The sequence below is a fragment of the Polyodon spathula genome, chromosome 7 (assembly GCF_017654505.1).
Source record: "Polyodon spathula isolate WHYD16114869_AA chromosome 7, ASM1765450v1, whole genome shotgun sequence".
NCBI classification, from domain to species: domain Eukaryota; kingdom Metazoa; phylum Chordata; class Actinopteri; order Acipenseriformes; family Polyodontidae; genus Polyodon; species Polyodon spathula.
Genome location: NC_054540.1, coordinates 32,818,337 through 32,836,254, shown reverse-complemented (window position 1 = coordinate 32,836,254; position 17,918 = coordinate 32,818,337). Strand labels below are relative to the sequence as shown.

Genomic DNA, 17,918 nt, shown 5'->3' with positions numbered 1-17,918 from the left:
GAGTGACCCAGATAATTTTAGGACATTTTATATATATATATATATATATATATATATATATATATATATATATATATATATGCACAGACTGCAGTGCCATCCTCACATGCATATCTGGTGAGTGGGTGTGATCCACTCACCAGATATGCATGTGAGGATGGCATGCATATCCATTGCGTACCATCGCGCCCATGGTAGCTCTGTTACAGAGACAAGTACAATTTGAGATACAGACTTAAATATTGATATTTTGGCAGTTGAAGTTGTTAAACCGTGTTATTCAACAATGACCACAATAAGTGTGTGTGTGTGTTACACCATATATATATATAATCTGTGTGTGTGTGTATGTTATATATATATATATATATATAACACCAACAGGGAGATGCGCCTTTCCTATATATTCGAATACATGTCAGAACAATTTTCTAAACACATGGGACAGAGAGAGCTTACATTTCATTTAAACAACGTTTGTGCTACATAGGCAAGCATTTACATTTTCTAACCGGCTGAACAGTTTCAGATATCGATTCTAAAATCAGCTAGCTATATTTACCACACATGCGTGGTTGCTAGCAATTAATTTACTTTTGCTGGCAAAGCAGAAAGAATAATTTACATTGGTCACTGCGATTACAAAACTAAAGAACGGGATTGGTCAAAGTAAGGGGGTGTTGATGGCGACGGGGAGGGAAATGACGAAAGACCCAGGAAGTACAGCGACTGTCAAACTGAACTTTACTACTGCAGTTACATATTTTCTGTGGTGGCAATTGTGAGCTAAAAATTCACTTTCCTCGCGTCTGTCTGTAAAGCGTCAGCGTCATGTCTGCAAGAAACCCGGGAATGGAACTCGGTAAGGGCCTAAGAGGTTAACAATAGCGATTGCTTTTGAACATTAACACTTATACATGCTGGGTTGCGCTACTGCACTTGAGTTAGAATACCGTACTGAGTCGATATGTAGAGCTGTTTTTGTCTGCTACAGAAATAGTTGAACTTTTGGGCCGAGTTCCATTAAGGTCAGGTGGTGTGCTATCGATAATTTCTATATTAAGTAAATGATTGTTGTTAAAATTGTTTGTATTTACTGTATGCACTTCTGAGTGACCATGCTGCACTATGTATTGGAATGAAAAGGCATTGCACATCAGAATTCATGATTCCAATTTACAGCCATGTAAAAAAAAAAAAACGTGTACAGAATATATTCCCCAAAATTTAAGCTACTGCGAGACCAGCTGGCGGTAATTTACCAGCAAGAATGCATTTCATTTTATAAGATACATTACATAAAACACTCAAAGTGTAAGTAGTACGTTTTTTGGTGAGCAGTCAGACTTTTGAGTTCTTAGGTCCAACACAGAACGTCGGAGATAATGATCCACCCATGATTCAGGATATATAGACCATGGGATTTAACTTTAGGACATTCGAGCTAGACTCCGTACTGAACTGGACAACTTTACACACGAATTACCTAATTATGTTTCTTTAAAAAAAACCAGGACACACGCTGTATTTATGTAAACTGATAACCTTTTTTTTAGACTTAACCTTTGCGGTTAACAAAATAAGAGTAAGTTATCATAACAATATAGTTAAAGAGAAAATTAAAATGATTGTTGGATGATATCAGTTAAAAATGGTCAAAAAAATTAGAAAGTAGCCTGTCCTCAAATGAGGACAATGGCACTTAATGGGTTAACTTAATGCTTCCTGTCCAAAAAAAATTGTAATTTTGAAATATCTTAACTTTAAACTTTATTATTATTACTATTATTATTATTATTATTATTATTATTATTATTATTGTTATTATTATTATCATCATACCAAATTTAAGGTAGTTGTTTTGGTTTTTAAACTGTAAAAACTACACATTATAAAAAAATACAGTTACTTGAAGGGATGTTTTTCAGAATTGATCCATGTAATAGCTGCATTTACCTTGCCTACAAGTAAGTTTTTTTGGCAGTAGTACATGCGTCAGATTCTAGTGAAATTTCATAGAAGAGCATGAAGTTTCTTTTAAAATGTTTTTCACTGGTTATAATGTACCGTGCCACCATATTATAACCAGTGGCTTTTCAGCGCCAGGGTCCTGGGTTCGATTCCAGCCTAGGGGTCTGTCTGTGTGGAGTTTGCATGTTTTCCCTGTGTCTGCATGGGTTTTCTCTGGGTACTCTGGTTTCCTCTCACGGTCCAAAGACATGCTTTTCAGGTTAATTGGTCACAGTTCTGGTCACCTCGCTACAAAAAGGATATTGCTGCTCTAGAAAGAGTGCAAAGAAGAGCGACCAGAATTATTCCGGGTTTAAAAGGCATGTCATATGCAGACAGGCTAAAAGAATTGAATCTATTCAGTCTTGAACAAAGAAGACTACGCGACGACCTGATTCAGGCATTCAAAATTCTAAGAGTTATTGACAATGTCGACCCAAAGAAACAAGGACCAGAGGTCACAAATGGAGATTAGACAAAGGGGCATTCAAAACAGAAAATAGCAGGCATTTTTTACACAGATAATTGTGAGGGTCTGGAACCAACTCTCCAGTAATTTTGTTGAAGCTGACACCCTGGGATCCTTCAAGAAGCTGCTTGATGAGCTTCTGGGATCAATAAGCTACTAACAACCAAACAAGCAAGATAGGCCGAATGGCCTCCTCTCATTTGTAAACTTTCTTATGTTCTAATATCACAACAAAGCACAGTCATTGTCAGGGCGGAGCGGATTTCAGAATTGGGTTCACGCTATCAAGCTGTGAGGATCAGGTACCACAGTGAGACAGCTGGTATTGTACCAATCAGAACTGTCAGAGGGTATGGTATCATAGTATTCCATTGTCCACTAATTCAGAAGTCATTCCATGCATCAAACTTACCAATACAGTATTTTACCTGACTTTCCCTCAACAGTCCCTGTTACAGCCCCAAGAAGTCTGGGGATAAGGAATCAATGGCCTGTTCTCAGAAACCATTAGGGGGTATGAACGTGGCTCATACTTTCAACTCTTTGTTGATAACCAATGTCTCTAAATTTGAATTAACAATGTGTTGCAGGGATGGGAATACGTTTTCGCCCATTCCAGGTTTTACTATAAGCTTGAATAGCAGCAGTGTGTAGGTAACAAGCTCAGGTGTGTCTTATTAAACTTCTAGTAAAACCAGGAATGGATCAAAGCGCTATGCATTGGGAGTCTTGTTCCCACCCCTGTGTTGGGTGGTATTCATGTCTAGCTTCAGTCAGGTTGTATGTGTGTTGAAGTAAGAAGTGTTTGGGGAGTATGTGTGTTGAAGTAAGAAGTGTTCGGGGATGCTGTGCTTCATTCCAGACTTGGCCTGGGTCTCCAGAGTGCGAGTGAATCACCAGGGTGTGCTGAGACGAGCCCAGCAGGTGCAGACGCGGAGGGCAGTGAAGAAAGAGTGGCAGGTGAGGCTGCAAGGAGGTGCATTGTTCTCACATAGGAAACGCACACAGTGTAATCACAGAGCATGGGGAAGCACAGAGAGGTATGGTATAACACATAAAAAAAAAAAACAGGGTGAACTAAGCCTTATAATAGTTTCCCATCGTAAAAGCAAAGCAAAATATAATAAAGCATAGGTAAGCATTGTAAAGCACAGAAAGGTATGGGAACACAAAATAAAAACATTTCAGACATAGGTAAATCATTGTAAACTCATCGTATAACCATGAAAAGAGCAAGGGGAATGTGTAATATGATGTGGTAAACTTTTATAAGGGAACGTAACGGGGTTATAGTGAAAGTGGTCCTCAGTTATGCCAGCAATGTGTGCTGCAAATTGATCCTGATGTATTGAGAAGGGAGTTAAAGACATTGAAGTCTGCTTACTCTGTGCTTACACTCTGCTTTTGTGCAGATCTGATACATCACTATTTTAATGTTGTTTCATTTTGCAATATATTTCTTGTTATATGTCACAAGATGAAAGTAATCATGAGAAGCACACACAAGTGCCTTTGGACTATAAACTTTGAGGGCAGCTGCTATAGTTACTGAAGACACTTTGAAAGGCTGCTGTGGAAACGCATTCACTACCCCACAGTAATGGAGCTTTACACATCATAAAGAAGAGGAGAAATTACGGCTGCACTCACTCGTTTTCAGGCGCAGATGTGGATGAAAAAGTATTTTTTGCTGGAGTAGTTTGTAAGCCTGGCAAATAATTATTTGTTGAACATGACAGAGAACACGTCCATAATGCAAAATTCAACAGGCGACAAATTAACTAATAGAAATAACCTGGGATCATTGTTCAGAATTATTTCAACATATAGTATATCGATCTATCGTATACAGGTATGTAAATAAAATTGCCATTGCGTAGCGGTTTGATGCATTCCTGGTTTCACTATGAGTTTAATCATACACTTATTACCTATACACTGGCTGATCAAGCTTGTATTAAAACCTGAAATGTGTGAAACTACTATGCAATATAAGTCTTATTTCCACCATTGAAATACCCAGGTAGTGTTTATGGAGAAGTTTTGTCTGCAGATGTGTCTTCAGTGATGAGTATTATCACCCTGCTCTGTCTGTCCCAGGCTGCATGGCTGCTGAAGGCAGTGACTTGTATAGACCTGACCACCCTCTCTGGGGACGACACGCCTTCCAATGTGCAGAGGTTGTGTTTCAAAGCAAAGCACCCGATCCGGGACGACCTCATGGAGAGCATGGGCATGCAGGACAAAGGTAACGATCGTCCCAGGGCCACCATGGGGCTCGTGTCTTCATTAAGACAGTTCAGGCTTTTCAAACTGACATCGCAGTGCACTCTGTTACACTTGACCTGTCTCTGGTACTTTTGTAGAGACTTGTACCTTTCACTTTTTTCTTACTTTGAGAAGCAGGACGTCACTTACCAGAATGCATTGGGATGAGAGTTAAAAATTCTGACCCGGTGAGCATGGATTCATAAGTTAAAAGCAGAATTATGTGTTAAACCCTTAAGAAACTAAGTCAAGAAGACAGACACTTTGGCTCATGCTTTCTTCAGTGTTCTGATTAAGAACCACATGTGGGGGTTAGTTTTTATGTGGTCTGGCAGAATTGTGCGTTCAAGGTAATCAAAAGAGATTCTGTCCATCATTAAATGAGTCACTTTATATAATAAATTGGAACATGCCTTGGCATTAGCCCACATAAGTGTAATACAGCCTAGTGAAAGCGTGGAAAAGCATGGGAGAGGCGTGATAAAGTACATTAAAGAACAGTGCAGACCATGGTAAGCTGTAGTAAATGCATAGTATAGCCTTGGGAAAAACGGCAAAATTACTGTGCAAAATCCCTGTGGTAAACTTTTCTAAGGGAATCACTGCAAGCTCTGTGTTTTGCAGGTATAACCTCGGCAGCTGTCTGTGTGTACCCATCGCGAGTGTGTGATGCTGTCAAAGCCTTGCAGGCTGCCAAGTGTAACATTCCTGTTGCCTCAGGTGAGCTCGAACAATCCAAACATTCCCCTGCTTCATGCATCAACCAAACAGGACATTTCACCATGTTATAAACCACTATTTTTTAATTGTTTGTCTAGACATTTTTAAAACTAGAGGAATAGCAGTCAAACATGAAATCTTGTCGTTGGGTTTGGCAGGGTAGAAGCCCAGCCTGTGTAATGTGTGGGGGTGTGTGGGGAATATTGGGGTTGGCAGGGAGGGGGTGAAATTCCTCCCTGCCAGAACACATGTGAATGTGGCTGGGGCCATAATGTAAGAATTGATGTCCAGTTGTTTTTGTTTCAACCGTTTTATTTTATATTTGTTTGTTTGTGTGTTTTGTTTTTGTTGTGTTTTGTGTAATTAAACATGCTCAATAAACTGCAACTTCTTGTGGCCAAGTCTCTCTCCCTGATGGAAACCAGCCTCACCAGTGTCTCTACCATGTCACATGGGGGTGTAGTGGTGGGGTGTCTGCCTGCCTGTATGTCTGCATGTCCCATTAGAGTTTTACATCTACCTGAAGAACCTCTTATCCAATTGTGATAAAACATGCTTAACACTCTTAACAGTCCTTCTTCACCTGTAACCAATTAACACTCAATTTAGAAGTACTAAAAGAAACGTTAGAAATGCAATGTCACTTGTATCGACTAGAAGTCTCTTCCAATGTCTTAATTGTCTTTATCAAGTTTCTTTTAGTATACACTGTCAGAGTGTTATTTATTGATACTCAATAATTGTCCAAGCAAGGGAAACCGAGGGACCGCATTGTTTTATGTTGAGTTAGTGACACGTTTTATTCAATTTAGTTAATGCCTAACAATTTCACATTTCTTAACGGCAGTTACAAGCATCATCACAGCCCTAATAACAACCCTGCATGTACTATACTAAATAACCATAATGCAATACAACGGTTAACGACCCTGCCTGGTACCTTTTATACAGCATGGAGTGCGGCTCCTTGCAAGGTTGCTGGTGTTCACTGTTGTGTTAACGTTGACCCTGCTGACTGTGCTTGTGGATCAGTCTTGTCTGACCGAGCCGGTTCTGTACTGTGTTTAGTGGCGACGGGGTTCCCAGCAGGACAGACTCCGCTGAAGACCCGCTTGGAGGAGGTCCGGATGGCGCTGGAGGACGGAGCCTCCGAGATCGACATTGTCATCAACCGGACCCTGGCTCTCACAGCACAGTGGGAAGGTAAGTAGGTGCATCTCAGTGCTTACATCCCTGTGTGTGCAGGCAGGAGTGCCATCAGACACTGTCTCGTGCTCACAGTCACACTGAGTGGGTTTTATTCAGAAATAAGAACAAGAAGCTTTAAATTCGGTCCCCTCTGAGATTTTACCATGTGCTAGGTCACAGTTGCTGCAGTTGCAGGGGGGCAGAAATTGCAATTGCACACAGCATTGATGGAACTAAGACTTCCGTTGCATAGTGGTTTGATCCATTCCTGGTTTTACTATGAGTTTAATAAGACACACCGGAGCTTGTTCCCTACACTGTGGCTATTCAAGCACGTAGTGAAATCTGGAATGGGTGAGACTGCGATGCAATAGGAATCTTATTTCCACCCTGGATTATCATGATATGTAAGAGCTAGCTCTCTTGTTGCTGCTGTGCTGGGTGTGATGTGTGTTTGGTTGCTCTGTGCCCAGCTCTGTACGATGAGATCCGGCAGTTCCGGGAGGCCTGCGGAGAAGCTCACATGAAGACGATCCTGGCAGTGGGGGAGCTGGGATCCTTCAGCAACATCTACAAAGCCAGCCTGGTGGCCATGATGGCAGGTAACCCCCTTCACCCCTCCTGCACTCGCTTGCCACACCTGAACCGCATGCATTAGAACCACAGTTACCTCCTTTACATGCAGCCGTGTAAACACAGGAAGAGGGTTGTAAACTGGGTTAGGGAACAGGAATAAAAAATCAAATTTGAAGCTAGTTAGTCTTTAACCCTAGATCTGAATTGCAGCTGTTTTGATGAACTCTGCAGTCTGTAAGCTATGCAGTTATGACACTGTTGGCTTATAACAGGAACGGCAACTCTTTTTTAATAAAAGACACTTGCAGTTCCCTTTAGCCTCCACAGCATGGCGCTGTTGCCTCACTCTACCTGTCTGCCCCCTCCTCCCCCTCCCTCTCCCCTCATCCTTGATGAGAAATCCAAGCCGCGACTGTGTGCTTAACTAATAATCACGTCTCAAACCGATTACACTTCCAAATTGTCCCGGGGTCTGATTAAGATCATTATTAAAATGCATCGCTTTTGTCACGCCGCTCCTTTCTTAATCTCCTCTTGTTTCTATGAATTCCGGATGAGATTTCTGAAATTGAATAATAATTTGATCCATTAATCTCTGAAGCTGGCAGTTTTTATTTGGCCCTCCCAGCGCTCTCCCCGGCTGGCAAAATGAATGGAGCTTCATTAGCGCAGCCTACGTTTAATAACCGTTATCCATTATCCTGTAATTAAGACGCCCCGTAAAGAATCAGCAGGACAGTGGAAGTAAAAGAAAAGGAACCCTGTAGAACATTGCTTTAATGAACTGGAAACGGTTCATCTTGTTCTGTTCAGTAATGAGGTGCCAAGCAGCTATTAAACTTGCTGCCTGAACAGAGAGAGACTGATTTTTATACGTCTCCAGTTTGTGGTAAATCTATTAAAGGCACAATTCCATCTTCTATTTTTATCGGAAAGCTGATTAACCTTCATTTCATTTGACTACTACTTCGTCTGAAATGAACTACATTGGTGATTAACAGCAATGTGACTGCTGTTCGCTAATTGACCCACATATGCTTTTCTGGTGAATGCAGTTGATTACCGGTGTAAACTAATATCATTTCCCTCCAAAATTTGTTCCCTCAGGGGAACGAATATTTGCAGGTATAATGCTATTAAATGTGGGCAATGTTGTCATGTATTATTGTGGGTGAGACTGGACCTGTCAGAGTGGAGGTTAGGGTTTTGTGTTAAGGTTTTTTTAAGGCTTAAAGTAAGGTTTTAGTTCAAAATGTATGGATATAGACTTATTTTTTTGTATCGTATCTTTACATATAAGGGGGTACATATATTTGAAAGGTGAACCAGTATTCTTGAATATTGGTTCCTAGGAGGAACGAATATTCTCTGACAATAGCTGTAGGTGATCTACTCCTATAGTGAATGACTGTCCTGTATGTGAAATACATGATAGAATATGATATTGCCACCAAACGTGAGAGCAGCAAAAAAAATATGAATATATAATTTTTTTGAAGCAGTTGATTTATGTGTCTTGTTTTGATCTTCCAGGTTCGGACTTCATTAAGACATCGACTGGGAAGGAAGGGGTTAACGCTACATTCCCCGTTGCCATAGTGATGGTACGAGCCATTCGAGAGTACTTCTGGAAGACCGGCGTCAAGGTAGGACAGCAAGCACGCGGGGTACTTGCCTTTCTCTTTTTCTGTCCCACACCCTCTCTAGCCCTTGTCTTTCTCCCTTTCCCTCTGTGTCCCACTCTTTCAGATGGAGTTTAAACCTCCCTCCCTCTCTCACCCTTCCCCTCTCTCACACCCCCTCTGTTCTCTCTCCCAGGTGAGGTTTATGTTGGCAGGGGGGTGTCCACAGTGTGAAGGACTGGCCGTGCTGCCCCTCTCTCCCTCTCTCAAACCCCCTCTTTGCTCTCTCTTGTGTGGGGTTCATGCCGGGGGTATCCGCAGTGTGAAGGACTCTCTGGCCTGGCTGTCCCTCTCCCCCTCAATCCGTCTCGCACACCCTCTCTCCATCTCTCTCAGGTGGGGTTCAAGCCGGCAGGTGGTATCCGCAGTGCGAAGGACTCTCTGCTCTGGCTGTCCCTGATCAAGGAGGAGCTGGGTGAGGAGTGGCTGAGCCCCGCACTGTTCCGCCTGGGAGCCAGCAGCCTGCTGAGTGACATTGAGAGGCAGGTCAGTCTGGAGCCAGCCTTACACTCACTCACTCACACTCGCACTCACGGTTTTTTGTTTCTTCTTCACCTCCATTCATCTATAAAGCTCTTTCTTTTTCTGCCAGCTTGGTAGAATATTTGTCTCTAATTTAATTGACACTGGAAACCAAGCTGGTCAGCGGCCAGGTGTGTCTGTTTCTGTTTAATGCTCTAAACCTTTAAACTTCAGTGTTGAACATGTTTGCAACTTTTAAACTGCATACTGGGAGTATTTGTAAGCAGTCAGAAAAGCTATCGTAAGAAGCCTTCCAGCACTTGTTATAAATAAGTCCCTGTGTAAATTGTGAAATATAAAAATAAATGTATTTATTTTTTGTATTTCACAATTTTATATATTGTATTTCATACCAAAAAAATCACATTACTGAAACTGTACAGCTCTGCTCTGTGCCTGTGTTTAATATTCACCATGCACATAATGCTGTGCAGTGGTTGTCATGTAACTATATGTAGTCTAGGCGGGAAATTAAAGTACCACACTCTGTAAACAAGAAAATGGATGTCTCTAAAAAGGCTAACAATGTGTCTGCAGCAGATCATGTAAAGCAGCATCCAGCAGGAGTTTACACAGTTATGGAGGGAAGCTCTTCTCTGTGTCCTGCAACGATCACTACTGAGAATCGGCTGTTGACTGGTGTTTAGAGTCAAGTATTCACTGAAAGACAAAGGTGGAAATCCAGGGCAGTACTGCGACTGCTTTGCTTGCAAAGAAACAAAAAATGTCTGATGAAAACCATGAAGAATGAAACACATTCAATTTTGACCTGACAGAGGTGTTTGTTTGCGCAAATATCCCTCTTGAAAAATTGGACAACCAAAAGTTACGTAAATGCTTCAGACTGAGCGTAACAAATGGTGGAGTGATTCCTTCATCAGCCCAGCTGAGAAACGAATACTTATCTAAAGTTGCCAAGTATCACAAGCAGGAGATTGTGGAATTGGTAAAACAGTCTGGTTGTTGTCAGTGGTCACACTGACGAGTTGACTGATGCCCAAGATCAGTATGGGTTACACATTGTATTTGTTTTACAAGACCTAAATGGTGAACATGCACCTGACATACTAGAACTGAAAGCTGTTCTTGCAGATACACTTTACCTACATGCTGTTAATTACAACACCGTTTCACAAGCTATTGTAAAGTGCTTGAATAACTTTGACATTGATTTTGATGATGTCAGTGCATTTATCTCTATATTTGATGTTTAAAAAAATAAATAAAAATATAATAATTTATAAAATAGTTCCATGCACATTTTGCGAAATACAATACTTTACACATGACACTGCCTAGAATTAAGAAAATGTCTGCGATTTTCACAGGGCCTTAATTATAAACTACTGTAAATGTCTGTTTGTAAGATTGTATGCATGCAGCATTGACTTGCACATCCCCTTCAGTCGCCATGTGCACAACTGTACCATGTTAAGTTTCTTGTATGTATTGTTGGACAGCAGCAAAGTGCTTTCCTGTTCCCCTCTCTGCAGATCTTTCATTACGTGACTGGAAGATATGCAGCGTACCACGAGCTTCCAATGGCATAGTTGAGGAGCCAGGCCCCCTCCATGCACCTGCCCTTCCACACACGGCTACAGTGCTTCTGGAAAGCAAGCTGCTCTGTTACACTCCCAAGTGTAATTGACGAGTGGGGAGCCGACTGGACTACGCAGTCGAAAACGTCCGGTTCAATGTCAAGCTGTCTCTTCTAACTAATTTGCCTGTAACATATTAATAAATGTCCCCATTGGCAAGCATTCTCCTCTGATAGAACTAGACACAGGTTGAAAAATAATACATTCATGGCAAAGTGAGTATTCCCGTATAAAAGTTTGCCACTGTATTTTTGCAGTGTACCCCCATGCTCTTGCATGGTCATACTATGGATTTATCATAGTTTGCCATTTTTATTAATATGCTTTACAATACCTCCCTGCTTTACAATGCTCATCTGTGCTTTGACCATGTTTTCACTGTGCTTCATTACACTGTTCTTTTCACTATGTTTTTATAGGCTGCAGCCAAAATAAATGATTACATTTTGTTTCTGTGAAGAAATATTGATTTAAAATGTATCAAATGGCAAAAGTACAGCTTGTGCTGTGATCTTTTTCAAAGAAAAAATGATTTAGCGCTTAATGTGAACATTGCTGCTTCCGGGGCATTGCGTACTTGCTTCTGTCATCCAGGTCGACCCTACTTCTTCAAAAAGCAGTGTGAAGTGGTGTAGCTGCCCTGCAGAGCACTGGTAGACCATGCCAGTGTGAAAGAGGCTTTAATTGTTTATCTCTGGTTTGGTAGCTGTACTGGCTGTTTGTCCTTTCTCACAAAATGGTGCAGAGAACAACTTGGAGTAAATAGCTTTACTAATTTAGCCCTAAATGTCATGTCTTTGTAACCCTGAATAGAGAATCATTCTCTCTTCAAGTGAATGTGAATTCTTTTCAATAATCAGTTTTGTAGGAATGAAGAGACAGGAATCTGTTTTAGAATCTGGGAGCTGTATTTTCAAAGCGTTTACTCCAGTCGTTGACGAACTGCTGTATTTTGGAATGAAGTTATACACCAATGTGTTTTGTATCTCGTTTCTAAAGATTTTTTTTCTCCTTTCCAAAAAAGTTGAAGTTAATTAAAGATGACCCTTAATATCCCAGATTGGGTAAAAAAAAAAAACTTTAACAAAGAAATTGAGCAGCTGTTCAAACGGTTTCTTCTTAGAATAAATTTGAGAGCGACTCAAGTTATCACGAGGCGGAAACTGGCTATTTGGATGAGCAGATCCAACCTGTCAGTATGTTTTAAACTCTGTTGGCATCAGATTTATTTGTGGGACATATATGTCTGTGGAAGTGGTGTGGGTAATTCAATGACCAGGAGACAGACAGGTGTAATTGAAAACACCACACAGGTGCCCAGTTTTATTTCAGGGGCGCGTTGGGTTTCTTTAGCCTGAAGAGGGCGCTGTTGGTCCGTGGTCTGCTTACCAACTATGGTAAACAGAACCACGGGAATACCAAGCAATTGGTGCTTCAAAACAATACTGCAAAAATCGAAGGCTCAAAGAAACAGGGAAAATAAAACAGTAACAAAACTACAAAGAAAAGGTGCTGCACCTTGCAGCAATATCCCGGTCGCCGCTGCCCGTGCAACCCGGATCACCATCCTACGCTGCCGGCTACCTAGCCTGCTCAGCTATACTTATTCAGGGATCTGCCCAAGGGTTCCCCTCCCTCGCTGTCTCGCTCTGAACCTCCGTTCCGTTCGGTCGTGGACCAGCGTTTCCGCGCACTCTGCGCGTTTAAAAGGGCAGACCTGAGGAAACAACAGAGCGTTAATTTATAGGGCTAACAATCTCCTAAGACGCGCCTCTCAGCCATTCAGAGAGGGGGAAAGTCCACACACCCACTTTCCCACCTCCCCGTGTCACTGCCATGACTCGCAGGCAGTTGGTGGACGACTGCCACCCTCTTCCTGCAGCCCTGTGAACGCGCCAGCACAGATCTCTCCCTGTTACAATGTCCCTTGTACCTTTTTACAGGGTTAAAAAAAGGATGTTTTTCACTCAATTGCAGTATCAAGAGGCAGTCCAAGACTGTGGAAGTTACCTGAAATAGAGAACTTAGGTGTTCAATTCTACTTTTGTTAATATAGCAGCAGTTTTGTCTCCTTCATTAAAGACCGGAGTTAAGGCTTTGAAAAATAAGAAGCCTCATGTAATGTGATGTTTTTGTTTGACAGTTTTACTGACAAACAAAATGTATTAGATTGGACATAACACATTCATTGTTTGATATGGTTATGTTTACTTGATTTTCATTTTTAGAAGCCATTATTAATACAAACACTAAATGCATTAGATGCTCCTCAGAACACTCTGCAGATATCTAAAATCTCTGCAGATTATTATTATTTATTTTTTTTTTTTTACAGATTTGGACAGCCTCTAATGATATCTCTCCAGAATAATTTAAATACCTCACAGGCCTTGTGGCGATGCAAGGTGGCCCTAACAACACTTTAAATTGTTTTGCAGCATGTAAAATAGTGAAACCTCTCAATAAACAAAATGCACCCTTTCTCTGGATACATTAACTGCACTGCCTTCACTGGAGAACCTTGTCTTTGCGTTGTAAGAGCAGACGCTTTAATCCCTTAAGAAGCCTTAAATATTAATCGCCGGCTGTTAATTACTGAACCTCACTTAAGTTTATTAAGGTCTGGATTATCTGTCTGCCACTGCTGTGTTATTAATTACACTCCTGCAGTCTTAGGTTAGACCACACGAAAGAGCTGTGGAAATTCTATAGAGCAGGCTTGATATTCATAATGTTTGTGATCTCGCTGGTCATTATTGATGGAGAATCCCTGTTGTTAATAAGCTGAAATAGTAGTTTCAAACTTTCAAACTTTGGCTTTAACAGTGTTTTTGTGGGAGTTGACATACTTGGCAAATGGCGGACAAAGACCAACCCTGCAGGTGTTTGCCTGATCTCACTAGGCGCCTTTCCGGTAGGGTCCGTTGTAGCGCAATGAGGAGAAACAGTCCCTGATAGTTTTGCCTCCCAAACCCACAGAAGTGCCAGAGCCATTGCCGCACTCCCTCTGGAATCCCCAGCTAGGATGAGCCACTTCACACAGCCAGGAACCTGCACTCATCTGACAGTATGACGCCCTGCACACCACGTTCGCAGCTGTGCCTTTACCAGGGGAGACTTCTGGGACACCAAGCATCACATGGTACTGTTCTGTGTAGGACTGAGGGAAAGGCTGTGTTTTTCAAACTACACCAGCTGCCTTGAATTCTTGTGTTGACAGATAAATATGCTTATTATATTTATAGTCCAATAGAGCTACTTTATATCTTTCTCGTGGGGCATCTTTAATAGAAAAGTCATCAGGAAAGGAAAGGATCTTGGATTAACTGGGGGTTAAGTGAGTTTAAATGATGTGATTCAATGGCTCATAAATGTAGCCTTCATTTAGCTACTCTGTTTTACTTTTTAATTAAATATCAAAGGCATTGCCCTTGACGCTTCGGATTGGTGAAAGAATGAATGGATTCCTTACATACTTGTACTGTTAGTATACTGATGGAAACAAACTGGTATGTTTGTGTGCATTTCAAATAGGGCTTAATGCCCCATGTACAATATTACCATAGCATTGGAATGTGTAATAAAGCACGGTAAAGCATAATTTAAAACATGGTAAACTGGTAAATCCATAGTATAACCATGGGGAAAGTATGGGAAAACGTAGTAATTACCTTGCAGCTTTACTGTGATAAACTTTTAAAGGGATTCAACAGTATGATACCAGTACAGGATAAAGAAATGCTGACTGATCTATCCTATGTTACACGCGTCTATGGCTGAGAACTAGACAATGAACACAGAATTTGAATTATTGCAATAAGAACCACTCTGTGCAAAGGTAAACCACGATTTTAAATGCATTTGTCACCACTGAGTAGCAGTATGCCTGGTCCCTCTTTTCTTGTGGTGAGGTTTTTTTTTTTTTTTTTTTTTTTTTTTTTTTTTGTACTTCAATTGAGCGTGCAAGTACAATGCTATAGATAGATAGATATGCAATGAACCACTTCCTGTGCAGTACACCACGTGGTTTGATTCCAGCAAGACCACTGGAGGGCATCTGAAGCACAGGAAGTGATTCTATACCAGGAAGTAAGCTGCACATGTTATTGCTATTGGTTGTCTTTGAGATATTGTAAAACAAGAACATTAAAAGAAAATGGGTAATTTCAACAGTAGTTCTACAGTACATTATTTCTGGTCAGGTGCACGCTCTCAGTTGCCATGGTGCTGGTCTCAAAGATTACTGGGTAGAACAGAGCTGTTAATGGTTTTTGAATACAGTACTGTATTACTTTGTGTTAAAATATTTGTAATCATGCTTCTCTGCTGGGTAAAGTTTAAAAAAAAACCTAGGAACTCCTGACCCAAATACAGAAGAAAAGGCATCTGAAGCAAGAGCAGCAGCATCTGCCAATGAAAAGGCCACCGAACGACCACATTAAAGAGAACATATTATAATGTGTATGACCCTTCAACACGAGCCAAAATAGCCAGGTACTGTACTGGATTTTGATATGCCAATAAATTATTTTTGTTTTTTTAAACACTGATTGTGATTTTGAGTCATGTAATCTAGCAGGCCAAAAGCACAAACAGTTGTTGCTACAAAAATGTGCCTTGAGGGCCATTAGCAAAATTAAGTTGCCGCAAAAAACTGTCCAAGTTACATTCCCAGAAATTAACACCAGGGGGCAGTATGGGGCTGAGGAGTTGGGATAGCTCCACAGAGGAATAGGGGATACTTTTTTTTTTTTTTTTTGTATTTAATTCTTTAGGAGCTAAAGCTCGCCAAGATCAAGTCCTTTCTGTTGTAGCAACTCGATTACAGGAGCATGACGGAGACATCAGGCTAAACACTTGGTTCTAACAATGATCTCAGCACAGTGTATAACTCAGTACAAGCAGAACAATAACACCAGTCAGGGCCAGCTGGCAGCAGAGTCTGAAAGAGCTTTGTCTTCAGTCTGGGTTTATGATTCTGATTGACATCACCATAGCAATCATCCTCCCTTAAAGGATATGCTGTTTATATCAGAGTTATGGCAATCTGCTGCTGTATAACCAGTACCTGAAATGTTGCTTTCCTGCCTCTGGGTTTTGCACAATAACCCATGCAAATCTTGCATCACTCCCAGAGCATCGCACACATGTTGCTCTCTCCTGCCTTGCACTCTGTGTGTATGTGTGTGTGTGTCTGTCTGTCTGTCTCAGTGTGTGTGTGTGTGTGTGTGTGTGTGTGTCTGTGTGTGTGTGTGTGTGTGTGTCTGTCTGTCTGTCTGTCTGTGTCTGTGTGTGTGTGTGTGTGTCTGTCTGTCTATCTCAGTCTGTGTGTGTGTGTGTGTGTGTCTGTCTGTCTGTCTCACTCTGTGTGTGTGTGTGTGTGTGTGTCTGTCTGTCTGTCTCAGTCTGTGTGTGTGTCTCTGTCTATCTCAGTCTGTGTGTGTGTGTGTGTGTGTCTGTCTGTCTGTCTCAGTCTGTATGTGTGTGTGACTGTGTCTCAGTCTGTGTGTGTGTGTGTGTTTGTGTGTGTCTGTTTGTCTCAGTCTGTGTGTGTGTGTCTGTCTGTGTGTGTGTGTGTGTGTGTCTGTGTGTGTGTGTGTGTGTGTCTCTGTCTGTGTGTGTGTGTCTGTCTGTCTCAGTCTGTGTGTGTGTGTGTGGTGCAGCATTCCTCACTGTGCTGCTTGCTTTTTTGTTGTTTGAATCCTGTTTAGTAGGTTACAGTCTCACTGGTCCCTATGTGCTGGGATTAGTCTGGTCCTAGCCTGGGCAACACCACAAACAATCCAATGTTCCACTGATGTGTCAAAACACTGTCCAAAATGTACCACCATCCCTACAAGGGGAAATATCATGTTACACAAAGTAGCAGTTATTAAGCAGATATTTGGAAAAATACTGTCCAATTAATGTCACAAATCTGAATTATTCACACATTTTTCAGGGAATCTTTTATAAGGATCGTTTTTTGTTTTTTTTAAAGTGATTATAAACCCTATCTCAGGTTTGACAATGGAGAATAAACTCCTAACCTATAAAAAGGGGGTTTCATGAAATGCAATCTCGATCAAATTCACCAAAACAGGATTTAAAAGGTTCCTTAGAGGTTTGTGACTAAAGCTCAAAATTAGGTACAGTAATTATTTTAGTAGCAGTGCCACAACCATTACCAAATGATTGTGGACTCAGACAATTTGCTAAGAATGCCTTTATCCCTGAGCTGGTCCAGTACTTTTCAATGTGACACCTGTGAGAAGTGTTATTGCAGGAACTGCAGACTGTAAAATGAGAATCGCCAGACACAGTGTGCTGCACGGTTCTATCTGAATACAGGGCAGTATTTGCTCAAGAAGCACAAACCCCCCCCCCCAAAAAAAACTATGTATTCCAGTGCACTCAGAATTGGAACAGTTTTGAATGTTCTAGATATTTTCATGTGTTTTTTATACAGAAAACAGACACCTCCGTGCATTAGTATTCTTAGTATTAGTGCTGCACTATAATAAAGACCCAAATAAATCAAGTTTCTTCACAATGGGACAAGTGGCTTCATAGATATACAGAAAAATATATGTGTAAGATCGACCAACTGACAGACAAATCGAAAAACTGATAAATGCAGGTCTTCTTCATATTTCTTCACATTTTTAACTGTATCATGAACTTGTACTAAGAGTGTCCTGAGCAAATACTGATACTAAAGAGGTTTAAACCTGATTTCTTTAGTGAGTTTGCAGTGAAAACTAACTCCAGGGATGGCAATAAGACTTTCATTGCAGAACACTTTGATCCATTCCTGGTGTTACTATGGGTTTAGTAAGACACACCCAGGGCTTAGGTCGGCCAGGGTTTCCTTGGCTCACTGTCCTTCAGCGGCCCCTGTGGTCT

At 41.2% G+C, this 17,918-nt stretch overlaps 1 protein-coding gene across 1 annotated transcript; it reads left to right on the top strand.

Moving 5' to 3' along the window:
* The first annotated feature begins 709 nt into the window (after nucleotides 1–709).
* On the top strand, nucleotides 710–11,492 carry dera (deoxyribose-phosphate aldolase (putative)). Its single transcript, XM_041255328.1, has 9 exons — nucleotides 710–862; nucleotides 3,342–3,439; nucleotides 4,580–4,727; nucleotides 5,372–5,467; nucleotides 6,536–6,670; nucleotides 7,129–7,257; nucleotides 8,765–8,877; nucleotides 9,250–9,399; nucleotides 10,929–11,492. The coding sequence occupies exons 1-9, from the start codon at nucleotides 832–834 to the stop codon at nucleotides 10,983–10,985; spliced, it is 957 nt and encodes a 318-aa protein (XP_041111262.1). The 5' UTR covers nucleotides 710–831; the 3' UTR covers nucleotides 10,986–11,492.
* The last annotated feature ends 6,426 nt before the right edge of the window (nucleotides 11,493–17,918 follow it).